Here is a 17,061-nt window from a genome sequence, read left to right on the forward strand (position 1 = left end):
TACATAAGATTAGTTGAAATCATTATTAAGGTTTGATACATATTTATCCTGTAACTTAGGATCAGACTTTCATTAACAATAAGTAGACTGGGCTAAAAGAAGAAGACTAAATATCTAATGTAAATTATTTTTAAAAGGCAGGCATCTGACAGATTTTACTATTATTATTTGCATAACAATAAAATGTAATTTTATAATTCTTGTTTTATGTATAATTAAATATCATAATTGAAGACATTGAAAATACTAGATAGCAAACATACATTTTAAGAAAAGCTATTTCCCTAAAGATATTTCACAGATATGTTTATACGCTGGAGTGTATATGTGTGCAAACACACATACATATATATATTCCCTTATATCAATAGTCAGATCTCTCCTAAGAAGTAAGCTAATTGAGCTGTTTGTGTTGATAAACTCCTTTTTCTCCAGACTATTCCTCTCCGAGCCATAATTATTTGCAATTTGCCTAAGTCGTCCATTTACTGATACGTCAAGCATGAAACAGAGGCAATTCCAGAAAATGGAAATGCTTCTCAAAATCAATCTTTGGGAAATAATGTGGTAGAAGTTACTGTGTGATAGAAGACTACCTTATAACTGTCACATGGAGATGAATGTTAATTTGTTGAGGTTAAGGCAGCTTTGTGCCTCATTTGTTGACTTTGCTTTGCCGTCAGCAAAGCAGCACAGCCCAATTACTCCAGCAAAGCTATTTTTTCTAACAGGAGTTTTATGATTTTTATGTACTTACCAGTCAGCACACATAACAATGTCAAAATGTCCTTCCAGTTGAGAGACATCTGTCTCATTATCCCATCGTAAAACGCTTGAGAAGAAAAAGATTTTAAAAATTATACTTAGGGTTTTTTTTTTAACTTTTGATTTTGAGCTATTAACATTATTTTTTGTGGCACTTGAAATTATTTAAAAGGTATATACAAATTATTTCAAAAGGCATAATAAAAAAACTAGGCATGTAACTGTCTGTTCCATATTTTATTTAGTCTTCAGATCTAGAAGAGGAAGAATTCTCTATTCAAATACAATAGTTAAGCTTTTGCTAGTTCTTATAGGTTTGTGTAGACAAACTAGGGAAAAATATCTTATCTTGACCATAGTCATTGGAATGAGCCTAGACTCTTAACATCAATGAAGTAGATACTAAAATCAAAGTATTCCCCATCTACTGGAATACAGCCTTATAAAAACAAATGATGTGAAACTTAGTGCCTGGCATGTCGGTTGCATTTGTTATTAATGTGATGAGTACTTTGGCAAGATGGAAGAAAAGAATACCAACTTTCATTTGGTTGCTCTGAGTTTTCAGGCACATTTTAAAATTCACCTCTCCTGATACTTAGTCTCCAAAAAGGATCAGGTTTTAAACCTCATATTAATAACAATAATTAATAACATGTATTTGAAAATTCTAGTTATGCTTATGATGCCAACCAGAGATTTTAAGTTACTTTCAATGAATAACTGTGATAATTAGCATTTTACCATATTAAAGTATTTTAATGACTCCTCTCCCCACCACATCAACTGGGATTTGCAGTATTACTTTTCAAAGTAAAATTCTGCTCCTATTATCTATTTTGCTTATTATTTAAAACTAAACTGAGTGAGCATAGCCTACTCTGTCCAGCTTTATTTGCTTATCTTGGTGGGTTCTTTATTTCTTCTATATCTTCTCTGGGTGAAAAGTCATATGTTTGAATATAAAAATAAGTCCCAAAGTTCTTTTCATATACATTAATATATATCCATGCTAGTGACTTGCTTAAGGTAGAAAAGATTAAACACATCACCACAAAAATACCTATACAGACTGAACATCAGTTGTTTATTCACTCATTCGACTCATCCTTAGTGAGTACCTACTATGTGTCAGGCCCTGTGATGTACCACAGGCCATGCTTCACAGAGGCAGCCTGGCCTCCATAAAGCCATAATTCTGACGCCACACCCTATGTGTTATGTGAGCATATAGACTCAGAACTCCAGGGAGGACTTCCAGAACAAGTGGATGACTTCTCTGTTCACAGGTCCAGTGAAACATGGATGAGCTTTATAAATTAACTGTAGCATTGTTGTACTTTCCCAGGCCCATTGGAGAGCCAAGAAATGGAGGAAACCAGGAAACCCCTAAGAGACTAATGCTGCTTTTTCTTTGGATTGATTTCTCAAATACTCCAAGCACCTGGGGAGAGTGGGAAACAACCAACACCAACTTTTCTGGAAACGCCAAGGCTTCCAGTGCAGCTGGGACTCAGGCTCAGTGACAGAGCAGGCCTGTTCAGCCCTCCTCAGAGACCTAAGAGTCTTACAGAGTTTCCACATGAACAAGATGGTTTAAAATATAGATCTAGGCTAGACCTTTTCAGATCATAAAAGTAACGTCTCCATTGCACAGATTTGGGGCAGAAACGTATTAAAACTATTCATCATTTTATCATTCATGAACCATTATTTAGAAAAGGCTTCTAATACATGTGTAATGACTAAAGCACAAGAACAGAAAGTGTAGGAAATCCTGTGGTCATATTGGATATTGGATTCCTGAGGTGCTTCGGCCTCTCGGTTCAACAAAGACCAACCGGAAAGATGGGTCTAGACAGCAATGGGTTGTGGGTTAGCACAGCAGATGTAACAAGTCATGATTTTAAAAGAAATGGAAATGCTCATCTTAGCCACATGGACCACAACACATTCCCAAAAGGCATTTCTCCCCAGTTTTTATGAGGCTTACAGCTATGCTGTCCCCATAACTGTAAGCAGGTGACAAAGACGGAGGGGTGTATGGACAGAGTCTAGCTTTGGCATGACAGACATACCTAAGTTCAAATATTGGTTCCTTCCCTTACTAGCTATGTGAACTTGGGCAATTATTTCACCTCTCTGAGTCTGTTGTCTCATCTGTAAAATGGAGATAGCAATGGCCACCTTCGTGAACAATCTAAGGGCACCATTCACACTGTACTCTGAGTTCTGTTGTTCACATGGCAAACAATGAGAATAGTGCCCCCCAGAGTGGTGGAATCAGGTGGCTTCTATCTCGGAAGGCTAGAGATGACGGTGACTTCAATATTCAAGAAACTAGTCCTTCCAACTCCTCTCCTCTGATGGTCTTGCCCTCCACCCTCCTCAGACAATCACGTGACAGTCATGCACGCTAGAGCAGTGCTTCAGCTGTGGGGCAGGACCAGATTTTTTGTTGTTGTTTACAGCCAATCTGTTGTAGACCATTACTTTTGTAAAAGACAACAACAAATGAATAGACAAATGAGATTTAAAAAGCAAAGACATTCTGAATACAAGTCCACTTATCATAGGCTTGGATGTCACAGTAGTGTTTCTAAACATTTCCTTCAATTTCTGAACTCACCTCATTGCAGCTCAGTAATGTACAGTTCACAAACTGGTACCAGTCCATGGCCTCTTCATGAAGTAGCCCTGCTCTCAGTCCTCGTCTTTACCAATAACTGCAATCCTGACCCACTCTCTGACAGCCCCTCTATCTTTCACAGCTCACCCCTTATAGAAGGGACTCTCATTCCAAGCATTCTTCCATCCTACTGGCCTACAATCTGCTGATCCTCTCACCACGTCACTGTTCCTCTTCCCTAACATTTGTCTTCCCTCCTTGTCCATTGTAGGTCCCATAGCCAACCATCTGAACTATTCCCTCGCATACCCCCTTCGCTCCCTCGTCCCTTTCTCATGTCCTCGTATTTGTTGAATCCAGCTCTCCGCCTGCTCCAAGACCGCATGCGTGCACCTGAATGTGGCTGGAGAAAGCACACAAGCATCCTGACTGGCTTTGCTTAAAATGCATGACCATGAACCACAAGTGGATTCTTGATGTCCGGCAGTTATTCTGTCATTTCCCTTGTCCATTGACTCTTCTGGTCTCCTAGCTCATTATTTTGTACCACCTTCACTCTTTTCAAAATTCTAACACTTCCTCCCTCAGCCTTACTTTCAAGCCGATGACCTTGCTTCCTACTTTACTGTCAAAACTGCTGTAATCAGATGAGAACTTCCACAAACTCCCACCACCACACTTACACTCCTAACAGCATCTGTACCTACATACTCTGTTTCCTGCCTATTATCATGGACGAATTAGTCATACTCCTATCTAAAGTCAGTATCTCCTCTTATACACGGGAACCATCCCCTTTTGTCTGTTCTACGGCACAGTTCTAGCAACTCTTCCTTCTCTAGCCTATATTATCAGTTCTTTCCTCTCTACTGGATTATTTCCATCAGTATTCAAACATTCAAGCAGCTATTTTTCCCTCTTAAAATATCCTCTCTTTGCTCTACCCTCCCTTCTGGTTATTGCTCCATTTCCTTATTCCTCGTCTGCAGCAAAACTCCATGAAAAAGTTGTTTAAAATCTGCTTTCAAATTCTCTCCTCCCAATCAGGCTTTTGTCCCCACTGTTCTACCAAAAATGCTCTTGTCAAACTTTCCAAAGGTCTCCACGTTGCTAAATTCAGCTCAGTTTTTAGTCTTCATCTTATCTGACCTACCAGCCTGCACTTCTCCCATGAGCTCCAGATTCATATATCCAACTTCTAATATTTCCACTTGGATGTCTAATAGACATCTCAAACTTAATATCTCTAATATTGAATTCCTCATCATCTTTCCCCAAATTCATATCAATAACTGTTTTTCTCATCTTGTTAATTCTATCTTTCCAGGTGCTCAGGCCAAAAACCTTGACTATATCCTTGACTCCTAATTTTTTTTACACCCCACATTGAATATGCCAGGAAATGCAGTTAGTTCTACTTTTGAAATATGTCAAAATCCATCTTTTCTCTATCTCCAGTGCTCCCACAATGGTCTAAAATACCATCATCTCTCATCTGAATTATTGTATAGTCTCCTAATTGCTTATAACCCTACAATTTCTGCTCAAGGGAGCAGCCAGAGTGATCCTTCTAAAATGGACATCAAATCGTGAGCCTTCTCTATTTACTACCTTGTAATGGCTCCTCTCTTCACTCAGAGTAAAAGCCAAAGTCTTTACAATGACCTCTAAGACCCTGTGCAATCCAGTTACCATTCTGACTTCATCTCCCATTCCTCTCCCCCTTGCTCTCGCAACACTGATCTTATGATTTCTTGAATACACCAGTCATACGCTTCTGCTTTAGGGCCTTTAAATTGGCCACTTACTCTGTGTGAATGCTCTTCTTCCAGATACCCCTATGGCTTGTTCCCTTACCTCCTTCAAGTGTGCTTGAGTGTCTTACCTTCTCAGAGCTGCCTACCCTGACCATTCTACTTAAAACTGCAATCATTCATTTCCACTCCAGTACTCCTGAACCCCCTTAACCTGCTCTTTATTTTTCTATAGCAATTATTACCATTTAATATGCTATATAAATAAACTATTAATTTTTTAAATTCTCTTTCTCCAGTAGAAGCACACTAGGGACAGAGATTTCTAAAATCTGTTTTGTACCATGATGTATTTCCACTGCCTAGAACAGTCCCTGTCACATAATAGCTGCTCAATAAATATATCATTTGAATGAATTGTGTATGGATATACTTAGCAGAGAGACTGGCACACAGAAGGCACTAAAGAAACAGGTCCCTACATTAAGTTGTTCTCTGAATAGAATGTGTAGATTAGGTAGATATGAAGGCCAAAGATGTTTAATAAGATGATAAAAAAAATAATAAAATTTTAAAAAGAAAAGATTTCTTTTTTTTAACATGTTTATTAGAGTATAATTGCTTTACAATGGTGTGCTAGTTTCTGCTGTATAACAAAGTGAATCAGCTATACGTATACATATATCCCCATATCCCCTCCCTCTTGTGTCTCCCTCCCACCCTCCCTCTCCCACCCCTCTAGGTGGTCGCAAAGCACCGAGCTGATCTCCCTGTGCTATGTGGCTGCTTCCCACTAGCTATCTATTTTACATTTGGTAGTGTATATATGTCCATGCCACTCTCTCACTTCTCCTAGCTCACCCTACCCACTCCCCGTGTCCTCAAGTCCGTTCACTATGTATGCGTCTTTATTCCTGTCCTGCCCCTAGGTTCTTCAGAACCTTTTCTTTTCTTTTTTTTTAAGATTCCATATATGTGTTAGCATACAGTATTTGTTTTTCTCTTTCTGACTTACTTCACTCTGTATGACAGACTCTAGGTCCATCCACCTCACTACAAATAACTCAATTTCGTTTCTTTTTATGGCTGAGTAATATTCCATTGTACGTATGTGCCACATCTTCTTTATCCATTCATCTGTCAATGGACACTTAGGTCTTCCATGTTCTGGCTATTGTAAGTAAAGCTGCAATGAACATTGCAGTACATGCATCTTTTTGAATTATGGTTTTCTCAGGATATATGCTCAGTAGTGGGATTGCTGTGTTGTATGGTAGTTCTATATTGAGTTTTTAAGGAAAAACTCCATACTCTTCTCCATAGTGGCTGTATCAATTTACATTCCCACCAACAGTGCAAGAGGGTTCCCTTTTCTCCACACCCTCTCCAGCATTTATTGTTTGTAGATTTTTTGATGATGGCCATTCTGACTGGTGTGAGGTGATACCTCATTGTAGTTCTGATTTGCATTTCTCTAATGATTAATGATGTTGAGCATCCTTTCAGGTGTTTGTTGGCAATCTGTATATCTTCTCTGGAGAAATGTCTATTTAGGTCTGCCCATTTTTGGATTGGGTTGTTTGTTTTTTGATATTGAGCTGCATGAGCTGATTTGTATATTTTGGAGATTAATCCTTTCTCAGTTGCTTCGTTTGCAAATATTTTCTCCCATTCTGAGGGTTGTCTTTTCGTCTTGTTTATGGTTTCCTTTTCGGTGCAAAAGCTTTTAAGTTTCATTAGGTCCCATTTGTTTATTTTTAATTCCATTTCTCTAGGAGGTGGGTCAAAAAGGATCTTGCTGTGGTTTATGTCATAGAGTGTTCTGCCTATGTTTCCCTCTAAGGGTTTTATAGTGTTTGGCATTACATTTAGGTCTTTAATACATTTTGAGTTTATTTTTGTGTATGGTGTTAGGGAGTGTTCTAATTTCATTCTTCTACATGTAGCTGTCCAGTTTTCTGAGCGCCACTTATTGAAGAGGCTGTCTTTTCTCCACTGTATATTCTTGCCTCCTTTATCAAAGATAAGGTGATCATATGTGTGTGGGTTTATCTCTGGGCTTTCTATCCTGTTCCATTGATCTACATTTCTGTTTTTGTGCCAGTACCATACTGTCTTGATTACTGTACTTTTGTAGTATAATCTGAAATCACGGAGCCTGATTCCTCCAGCTCCGGTTTTCTTTCTCAAGATTGGTTTGGCTATTCTGGGTCTTTTGTGTTTCTATACGAATTGCGAAATTTTTTGTTCTAGTTCTGTGAAAAATGCCATTGGTAGTTTGATAGGGATTGCACTGAATGTGTAGATTGCTTTGGGTAGTATAGTCATTTTCACAATGTTGATTCTTCCAATCCAAGAACATGGTATATCTCTCCATCTGTTGGTATCATCTTTAATTTCTTTCATCAGTGTCTTATAGTTTTCTGCATACAGGTCTTTTCTCTCCTTAGGTAGGTTTATTCCTAGGTATTTTATTCTTTTTGTTGCAGTGGTAAATGGAAGTGTTTCCTTAATTTCTCTTTCAGATTTTTCATCATTAGTGTATAGGAATGCAAGAAATTTCTGTGCATTAATTTTGTATCCTGCAACTTTACCAAATTCATTGATTAGCTCTAGTAGTTTTCTGGTAGCTTCTTTAGGATTCTCTATGTATAGTATCATGTCATCTGCAAACAGTGACAGTTTTACTTCTTCTTTTCCGATTTGGATTCCTTTTATTTCTTTTTCTTCTCTGATTGCTGTGGCTAAAACTTCCAAAACTATGTTGAATAATAGTGGTGAAAGTGAGCAACCTTGTCTTGCTCCTGATCTTAGTGGAAATGGTTTCAGTTTTTCACCATTGAGAAGGATGTTGGCTGTGGGTTTGTCATATATGGCCTTTATTGTGTTGAGGTAAGTTCCCTCTATGCCTACTTTCTGGAGGGTTTTTATCATAAATGGGTGTTGAATTTTGTCAAAAGCTTTTTCTGCATCTATTGAGACAATCATATGGTTTTTCTCCTTCAGTTTGTTAATATGGTGTATCACATTGATTGATTTGTGTATATTGAAGAATCCTTGCATTCCTGGGATAAACCCCACTTGATCATGGTGTATGATCCTTTTAATGTTATGTTGGATTCTGTTTGCTAGTATTTTGTTGAGGACTTTTGCATCTATGTTCATCACTGATATTGGCCTGTAGTTTTCTTTCTTTGTGACATCCTTGTCTGGTTTTGGTATCAGGATGATGGTGGCCTCGTAGAATGGATTTGGGCATGTTCCTCCCTCTGCTATATTTTGGAAGAGTTTGAGAAGGATAGGTATTAGCTCTTCTCTAAATGTTTGACAGAATTTGCCTGTGAAGCCATCTGGTCCTGGGCTTTTTTTGTTGGAAGATTTTTAATCACTGTTTCAATTTCAATGCATGTGATTGGTCTGTTTATATTTTCTATTTCTTCCTGGTTCAGTCTCGGAAGGTTGTGCTTTTCTAAGAATTTGTCCATTTTTTCCAGGTTGTCCATTTTATTGGCATATAGTTTCTTGTAGTAATCTCTCATGATCCTTTGTATTTCTACAGTTCCAGTTGTTACTTCTCCTTTTTCATTTTTAATTCTATTGATTTGAGTCTTCTCCCTTTCTTGATGAGTCTGGCTAATGGTTTATCAATTTTGTTTATCTTCTCAAAGAACCAGCTTTTAGTTTTATTGATCTTTGCTATGGTTTCCTTCATTTATTTCTGATCTGATTTTTATGCTTTCTTTCCTTCTGCTAACTTTGGAGTTTTTTGTTCTTCTTTCTCTAATTGCTTTAAGTGTAAGGTTAGGTTGTTTATTTGAGATTTTTCTTGTTTCTTGAGGTAGGATCGTATTGCCATAAACTTCTCTCTTAGAACTGCTTTTGCTGCATCCCATGTGTTTTGGGTCATCGTGTTTTCATTGTCATTTGTTTCAGGTATTTTTTTAATATCCTCTTTGACTTCTTCATCAATCTCTTGGTTATTTAATAGTGTATTGTTTAGCCTCCATGTGTTTGTATTTTTTACAGTTTTTTTCCTGTAATTGATATCTAGTCTCACAGCATTGTAGTCAGAAAAGATACTTGATACGATTTCAATTTTCTTAAATTTACCAAGGCTTGATTTGTGACCCAAGATATGATCTATCCTGAAGAATGTTCCATGAGCACTTGAGAAGAAAGTGTATTCTGTTGTTTTTGGATTGTCCTATAAATATCAATTAAGTCCATCTTGTTTAATGTATCATTTAAAGCTTGTGTTTCCTTATTTATTTTCATTTTGGATGATCTGTCCATTGGTGAAAGTGGGGTGTTAAAATCCTCTACTATTATTGTGTTACTGTCGATTTCCCATTTTATGACTGTTTACATTTCCCTTATGTATTGCGGTGCTCCTCTTTTGGGTGCGTAAATACTTACAATTGTTATATTTTCTTCTTGGATTGATCCCTTGATCATTATGTAGTGTCCTTCTTTGCCTCTTTTCCTCTTATTTTAAATGCTATTTTGTCTGATATGAGAATTGCTACTCCAGCTTTCTTTTGATTTCCAGTTGCATGAGATATCTTTTTCCATCCCCTTACTTTCTGTCTGTATGTGTCCCTAGGTCTGAAGTGGGTCTCTTGTAGACAGCATATATATGGGTCTTGTTTTTGTATCCATTCAGCCAGTCTATGTCTTTTGGTTGGAGCATTTAATCCATTTACATTTAAGGTAATTATTGATATGGTCCTATTACCATTTTCTTAATTGTTTTGGGTTTATTATTGTAGGTCTTTTCCTTCTCTTGTGTTTCCTGCCTAGATAAGTCCCTTTAGCATTTGCTGTAAAGCTGGTTTGGTGGTGCTGAATTCTCTTAGCTTTTGCTTGACTGTAAAGGTTTTAATATCTCCATTGAATCTGAATGGGATCCTTGCTGGGTAGAGTAATCTGGGTTGTAGGTTTTTCCCTTTCATCACTTTACTTATTTATTTTACTTATTTATTTTTGGCTGTGTTGGGTCTTCGTTGCTGTGTGTGGGCTTTATCTAGTTGCAGAGATCGGGGGCTACTCTTCTTTGCAGTGTGTGGCCTTCTCATTGCGGTGGCTCCTCTTGTTGTGGAGCACAGGTTCTAGTTGTGTGGGCTTCAGTATTTGCTAGTTGTGTGGGCTTCAGTAGTTGTGACATGTGGGCTCTGTAGTTGTGGCTCGCGGGCTCTAGAGTGCAGACTCAGTAGTTGTGGTGCACGGGCTTAGTTGCTCTGAGCATGTGGGATCTTCCCGGACCACGGCTTTCACCTGTGTCCCCTGCATTGGCAGGCGGATTCTTAACCACTGTGCCACCAGGGAAGCCCCTCTTTCATCACTTTAAATATGTCCTGACACTCCCTTCTGACTTGCAGAGTTTCTGCTGAAAGATCAGCTGTTAACCTTATGGGGATTCCTTTGTATGTTATTTGTTGCTTTTCCCTTGCTGCTTTTAATATTTTTTCTTTGTATTTAATTTTTGATAGTTTGATTAATATGTGTCTTCGTGTGTTTCTCCTTGGATTCATCCTGAATGGCACTCTCTGCACTTCCTGGAATTGATTGACTATTTCCTTTCCCGCATTAGGGAAGTTTTCAACTATAATCTCTTCAAATATTTTCTCAGTCCCTTTCTTTTTCTCTTCTTCTTCCAGGACCCCTATAATTCGAATGTTGGTGTGTTTAATGTTGTCCCAGAGGTCTCTGAGACTTTCCTCAATTCTTTTCATTCTTTTTTCTGCTCTGCGGTAGTTACTTCCACTATTTTATCTTCCAGTTCACTTATTCTTTCTTCTGCCTCAGTTATTCTGCTATTGATTCCTTCTAGAGAATTTTTAATTTCATTTATTGTGTTGTTCATCATCGTTGGTTTGCTCTTTAGTTCTTCTAGGTCCTTGTTAAACGTTTCTTGTATTTTCTCCATTCTATTTCCAAGATTTTGGACATCTTTACTATCATTACTCTGAATTCTTTTTCAGGTAGACTGCCTATTTCCTCTTCATTTGTTAGGTCTGGTGGGTTTTTACCTTGCTCCTTCATCTGCTGTGTATTTCTCTGTCTTCCCATTTTGCTTAACTTACTGTGTTTGGGGTCTCCTTTTCACAGCCTGCAGGTTCGTAGTTCCCGTTGTTTTTGGTGTCTGCCCCCAGTGGGTAAGGTTGGTTCAGTGGCTTGTGTAGGCTTCCTGGTAGAGGGGACTGGTGCCTGTGTTCTGGTGGGTGGTGCTGGATCTTGTCTTTCTGGTGGGCAGGACCGCATCTGGTGGTGTGTTTTGGGGTGTCTGTGAACTTATGATTTTAGAAAGCCTCTCTGCTAATGGGTGGGGTTGTGTTCCTGTCTTACTAGTTGTTTGGCATGGGGTGTCCAGCACTGAAGCTTGCTGATCATTGAGTGGAGCTGGGTCTTAGAGTTGAGACAGAGATCTCTAGGAGAGCTTTCGCCGATTGATATTATGTGGTTCCAGGAGGTCTCTGGTGGCCCAATGTCCTGAACTCGGCTCTCCCACCTCAGAGGCTCAGGTTTGACACCCATCCAGAGCACCAAGACCCTGACAGCCACACGGAGGTTCTGAATTCAAAGTCCCCATCACCTTCCTAAACCCTCTCTGAGCAATTCTGGAGCTAAGAGGCTGTGCCCCAGCATCACGCAACACGCATGCACACAGGCCGAAAAGATTTCTTAGATATGACACAAGATGCATGATCCATAAAAGGACACATTGGTAAACTGGACTTCATTAAAATTAAAAATTTCTGCACTTTGAACGATGCTAGGAGGAGAATGCAAAGACAAGCCACAGGCTGGGAGAAAATACCATATATCTTTGCAAATCATATATCTGATAGAGAGCTTATATCCAGAACATATAAAGAACTCTGAGTATGTTAATAATAAGAAAATAAGGGACTTCCGGGAAGATGGCGGAAGAGTAAGACGCGGAGATCACCTTCCTCTCCACAGATACACCAGAAATACATCTACGTGTGTAACAACTCCTACGGAGCACCTACTGAACGCTGGCAGAAGACCTCAGACCTCCCAAAAGGGATTAAGAACGCTGCTTGAGAGAGCTCCAGGGACGGGCGCGAGCCGCGGCTAAGAGTGTGGAGACCAGAGACGGACATGGGACGCTAAGGCCGCTGCTGCCGCCGCCAGGAGGCCTGTGTGCGAACACAGGTCACTAGCCACACGCCCTTCCGGGGAGCCTGTGCAGCCCGCCACTGCCAGGGTCCCGGGATCCAGGGACGGCTCCCCCAGGAGAGCGCACGGCGCGCCTCAGGCTGCAGCGTCACGCCGGCCTCTGCCGCTGCAGGCCCGCCCCGCACTCCGTGACCCTCCCTACCCCCCGGCCTGGGTGAGCCAGAGCCTCCGAATCAGCGGCTCCTTTAACCCCGTGCTGTCTGAGCAAAGAATAGACGCCCTCCGGTGACCTACACGCACAGGCGGGGCCAAATCCAAAGCTGAGTCCCTGGGAACTGTGAGAACAAAGAAGAGAAAGGGAAATCTCTCCCAGCAGCCTCAGAAGCAGCGGATTAAAGCTCCACAATCAACTTGATATACGCTGCATCTGTGGAATACCTGAATAGACAACGAATCATCCCAAATTAAGGAGCCCTGTGGATGAAAGGCTCTTGGTGCTGCAGCCAGGACTCAGTGCTGTGCCTCTGAGGTGGGAGAGCCAACTTCAGGACACTGGTCCACAAGAGGCCTCCCAGCTGCACATAATATCAAACAGCAAAAATCTCCCAGAGATCTCCATCTCAACGCCAGCACCCAGCTTCACTCAACAACCAGCAAGCTACAGTGCTGGACATCCTATGCCAAACAACTAGCAAGACAGGAACACAACCCCACCCATTAGCAGAGAGGCTGCCCAAAATCATAATAAGTCTACAGACACCCCAAAACACACCACCAGACGTGGACCTGCCCACCAGAAAGACAAGATCCAGCCTCATACACCAGAACACAGGCACTAGTACCCTCCACCAGGAAGCCTACACAACCCACTGAACCAACCTTAGCCACTGGGGACAGACACAAAAAACAACAGGAACTACGAACCTTCAGCCTGCAAAAAAAAAAAAAGGAGACCCCAAACACAGTAAGATAAGCAAAATGAAAAGACAGAAAAACACACAGCAGATGAAGGAGCAAGATAAAAACCCACCAGACCTAACAAATGAAGAGGAAATAGGCAGTCTACCTGAAAAAGAATTCAGAATAATGATAGTAAGGTTGATCCGAAATCTTGGAGATAGAATGGACAATAGAATGGACAAATTGCAAGAATCAGTTAACAAGGACCTAGAAGAACTAAAGATGAAACAAGCAACGACGAACAACACAATAAATGAAATTAAAAGTACTCTAGATGGGATCAATAGCAGAATAACTGAGGCAGAAGAACGGATAAGTGACCTGGAAGATAAAATAGTGGAAATAACTACTGCAGAGCAGAATAAAGAAAAAAGAATGAAAAGAACTGAGGACAGTCTCAGAGACCTCTGGGACAACATTAAACGCACCAACATTCGAATTATAGGGGTTCCAGAAGAAGAGAAAAAGAAAGGGACTGAGAAAATATTTGAAGAGATTATAGTTGAAAACTTCCCTAATATGGGAAAGGAAATAGTTAATCAAGTCCAGGAAGCACAGAGAGTCCCATACAGGATAAATCCAAGGAGAAATACGCCAAGACACATATTAATCAAACTGTCAAAAATTAAATACAAAGAAAACATATTAAAAGCAGCAAGGGAAAAACAACAAATAACACACAAGGGAATCCCCATAAGGTTAACAGCTGATCTTTCAGCAGAAACTCTGCAAGCCAGAAGGGAGTGGCAGGACATACTTAAAGTGTTGAAGGAGAAAAACCTGCAACCAAGATTACTCTACCCAGCAAGGATCTCATTCAGATTTGATGGAGAAATTAAAACCTTTACAGACAAGCAAAAGCTGAGAGAGTTCAGCACCACCAAACCAGCTCTACAACAACTGCTAAAGGAACTTCTCTAGGCAAGAAACACAAAAGAAGGAAAGGACCTACAATAACGAACCCAAAACAATTAAGAAAATGGGAATAGGAACACACATATTGATAATTACCTTAAATGTAAATGGACTAAATGCTCCCACCAAAAGACACAGATTGGCTGAATGGATACAAAAACAAGACCCATATATTTGCTGTCTACAAGAGACCCACTTCAGACCTAGAGACACATACAGACTGAAAGTAAGGGGATGGAAAAAGGTATTTCATGCAAATGGAAACCAAAAGAAAGCTGGAGTAGCAATTCTCATATCAGACAAAATAGACTTTAAAACAAAGACTATTAGAAGAGACAAAGAAGGACACTACATAATGATCAAGGGATCGATCCAAGAGGAAGATATAACAATTGTAAATATTTATGCACCCAACATAGGTGCACCTCAATACATAAGGCAAATACTGACAACCATAAAAGGGGAAATCGACAGTAACACATTCATAGTAGGGGACTTTAACACCCCACTTTCACCAATGGACAGATCATCCAAAATGAAAATAAATAAGGAAACACAAGCTTTAAATGATACATTAAACGAGATGGAGTTAATTGATATTTATAGGACATTCCATCCAAAAACAACAGAATACACATTTTTCTCAAGTGCTCATGGAACATTCTCCAGGATAGATCATATCTTGGGTCACAAATCAAGCCTTGGTAAATTTAAGAAAATTGAAATTGTATCAAGTATCTTTTCTGACCACAACGCCATGAGACTAGATATCAATTACAGGAAAAGATCTGTAAAAAATACAAACACATGGAGGCTAAACAATACACTACTTAATAATGAAGTGATCACTGAAGAAATCAAAGAGGAAATCAAAAAATACCTAGAAACAAATGACAATGGAGACACAACGACCCAAAACCTGTGGGATGCAGCAAAAGCAGTTCTAAGGGGGAAGTTTATAGCAATACAAGCCCACCTTAAGAAGCAGGAAACATCTCGAATAAACAACCTAACCTTGCACCTCAAGCAATTAGAGAAAGAAGAACAAAAAAACCCCAAAGCTAGCAGAAGGAAAGAAATCATAAAATTCAGATCAGAAATAAATGAAAAAGAAATGAAGGAAACAATAGCAAAGATAAATAAAACTAAAAGCTGGTTCTTTGAGAAGATAAACAAAATAGATAAACCACTAGCCAGACTCATCAAGAAAAAAAGGGAGAAGACTCAAATCAATAGAATTAGAAATGAAAAAGGAGAGGTAACAACTGACACTGCAGAAATAAAAAAGATCATGAGAGATTACTACAAGCAACTCTATGCCAATAAAATGGACAATCTGGAAGAAATGGACAAATTCTTAGAAATGCACAACCTGCCAAGACTGAATCAGGAAGAAATAGAAAATATAAACAGACCAATCACAAACACTGAAATTGAAACTGTGATTAAAAATCTTCCAACAAAGAAAAGCCCAGGACCAGATGGCTTCACAGGCGAATTCTATCAAACATTTAGAGAAGAGCTAACACCTATCCTTCTCAAACTCTTCCAAAATATAGCAGAGGGAGGAACACTCCCAAACTCCTTCTACGAGGCCACCATCACCTTGATACCAAAACCAGACAAGGATGTCACAAAGAAAGAAAACTACAGGCCAATATCACTGATGAACATAGATGCAAAAATCCTCAACAAAATACTAGCAAACAGAATCCAACAGCACATTAAAAGGATCATACACCATGATCAAGTGGGGTTTATTCCAGGAATGCAAGGATTCTTCAATATACGCAAATCTATCAATGTGATAAACCATATTAACAAACTGAAGGAGAAAAACCATATGATCATCTCAATAGATGCAGAGAAAGCTTTTGACAAAATTCAACACCCATTTATGATAAAAACCCTGCAGAAAGTAGGCATAGAGGGAACTTTCCTCAACATAATAAAGGCCATATATGACAAGCCCACAGCCAACATCATCCTCAATGGTGAAAAACTGAAAGCATTTCCACTAAGATCAGGAACAAGACAAGGTTGCCCACTCTCACCACTCTTATTCAACATAGTTTTGGAAGTTTTAGCCACAGCACTCAGAGAAGAAAAGGAAATAAAAGGAATCCAAATCGGAAAAGAAGAAGTAAAGCTGTCACTGTTTGCAGATGACATGATCCTATACATAGAGAACCCTAAAGATGCTACCAGAAAACTACTAGAGCTAATCAATGAATTTGGTAAAGTGGCAGGATACAAAATTAATGCACAGAAATCTCTGGCATTCCTATATACTAATGATGAAAAATCTGAAAGTGAAATCAAGAAAACACTCCCATTTACCATTGCAACAAAAAGAATAAAATATCTAGGAATAAACCTACCTAAGGAGACAAAAGATCTGTATGCAGAAAATTATAAGACACTGATGAAAGAATTTAAAGATGATACAAATAGATGGAGAGATATACCATGTTCTTGGATTGGAAGAATCAACATTGTGAAAATGACTCTACTACCAAAAGCAATCTATAGATTCAATGCAATCCCTATCAAACTACCACTGGCATTTTTCACAGAACTAGAACAAAAAATTTCACAATTCGTATGGAAACACAAAAGACCCCGAATAGCCAAAGCAATCTTGAGAACGAAAGAAGGAACTGGAGGAATCAGGCTCCCAGACTTCAGACTATACTACAAAGCTACAGTTATCAAGATGGTATGGTACTGGCACAAAAACAGAAAGATAGATCAATGGAACAGGATAGAAAGCCCAGAGATAAACCCACGCACATATGGTCACCTTATCTTTAACAAAGGAGGCAGAAATGTACAGTGGAGAAAGGACAGCCTATTCAATAAGTGGTGCTGGGAAAACTGGACAGCTACATGTAA

At 39.3% G+C, this 17,061-nt stretch overlaps 1 protein-coding gene across 2 annotated transcripts in view; it reads right to left on the reverse strand.

Moving 5' to 3' along the window:
* CAMKMT (calmodulin-lysine N-methyltransferase) overlaps nucleotides 1–17,061 on the reverse strand; it is a 411,942-nt gene that overhangs the window by 27,243 nt on the left and 367,638 nt on the right. For both annotated transcript variants that reach the window (XM_033419162.2, XM_004265076.3), the window contains one exon: nucleotides 758–832. In XM_033419162.2, the coding sequence (XP_033275053.1) occupies nucleotides 758–832 (75 nt within the window). The remainder of the gene's footprint in view (nucleotides 1–757; nucleotides 833–17,061) is intronic.

The sequence above is a fragment of the Orcinus orca genome, chromosome 13, assembly GCF_937001465.1.
Source record: "Orcinus orca chromosome 13, mOrcOrc1.1, whole genome shotgun sequence".
Classification (NCBI taxonomy): domain Eukaryota; kingdom Metazoa; phylum Chordata; class Mammalia; order Artiodactyla; family Delphinidae; genus Orcinus; species Orcinus orca.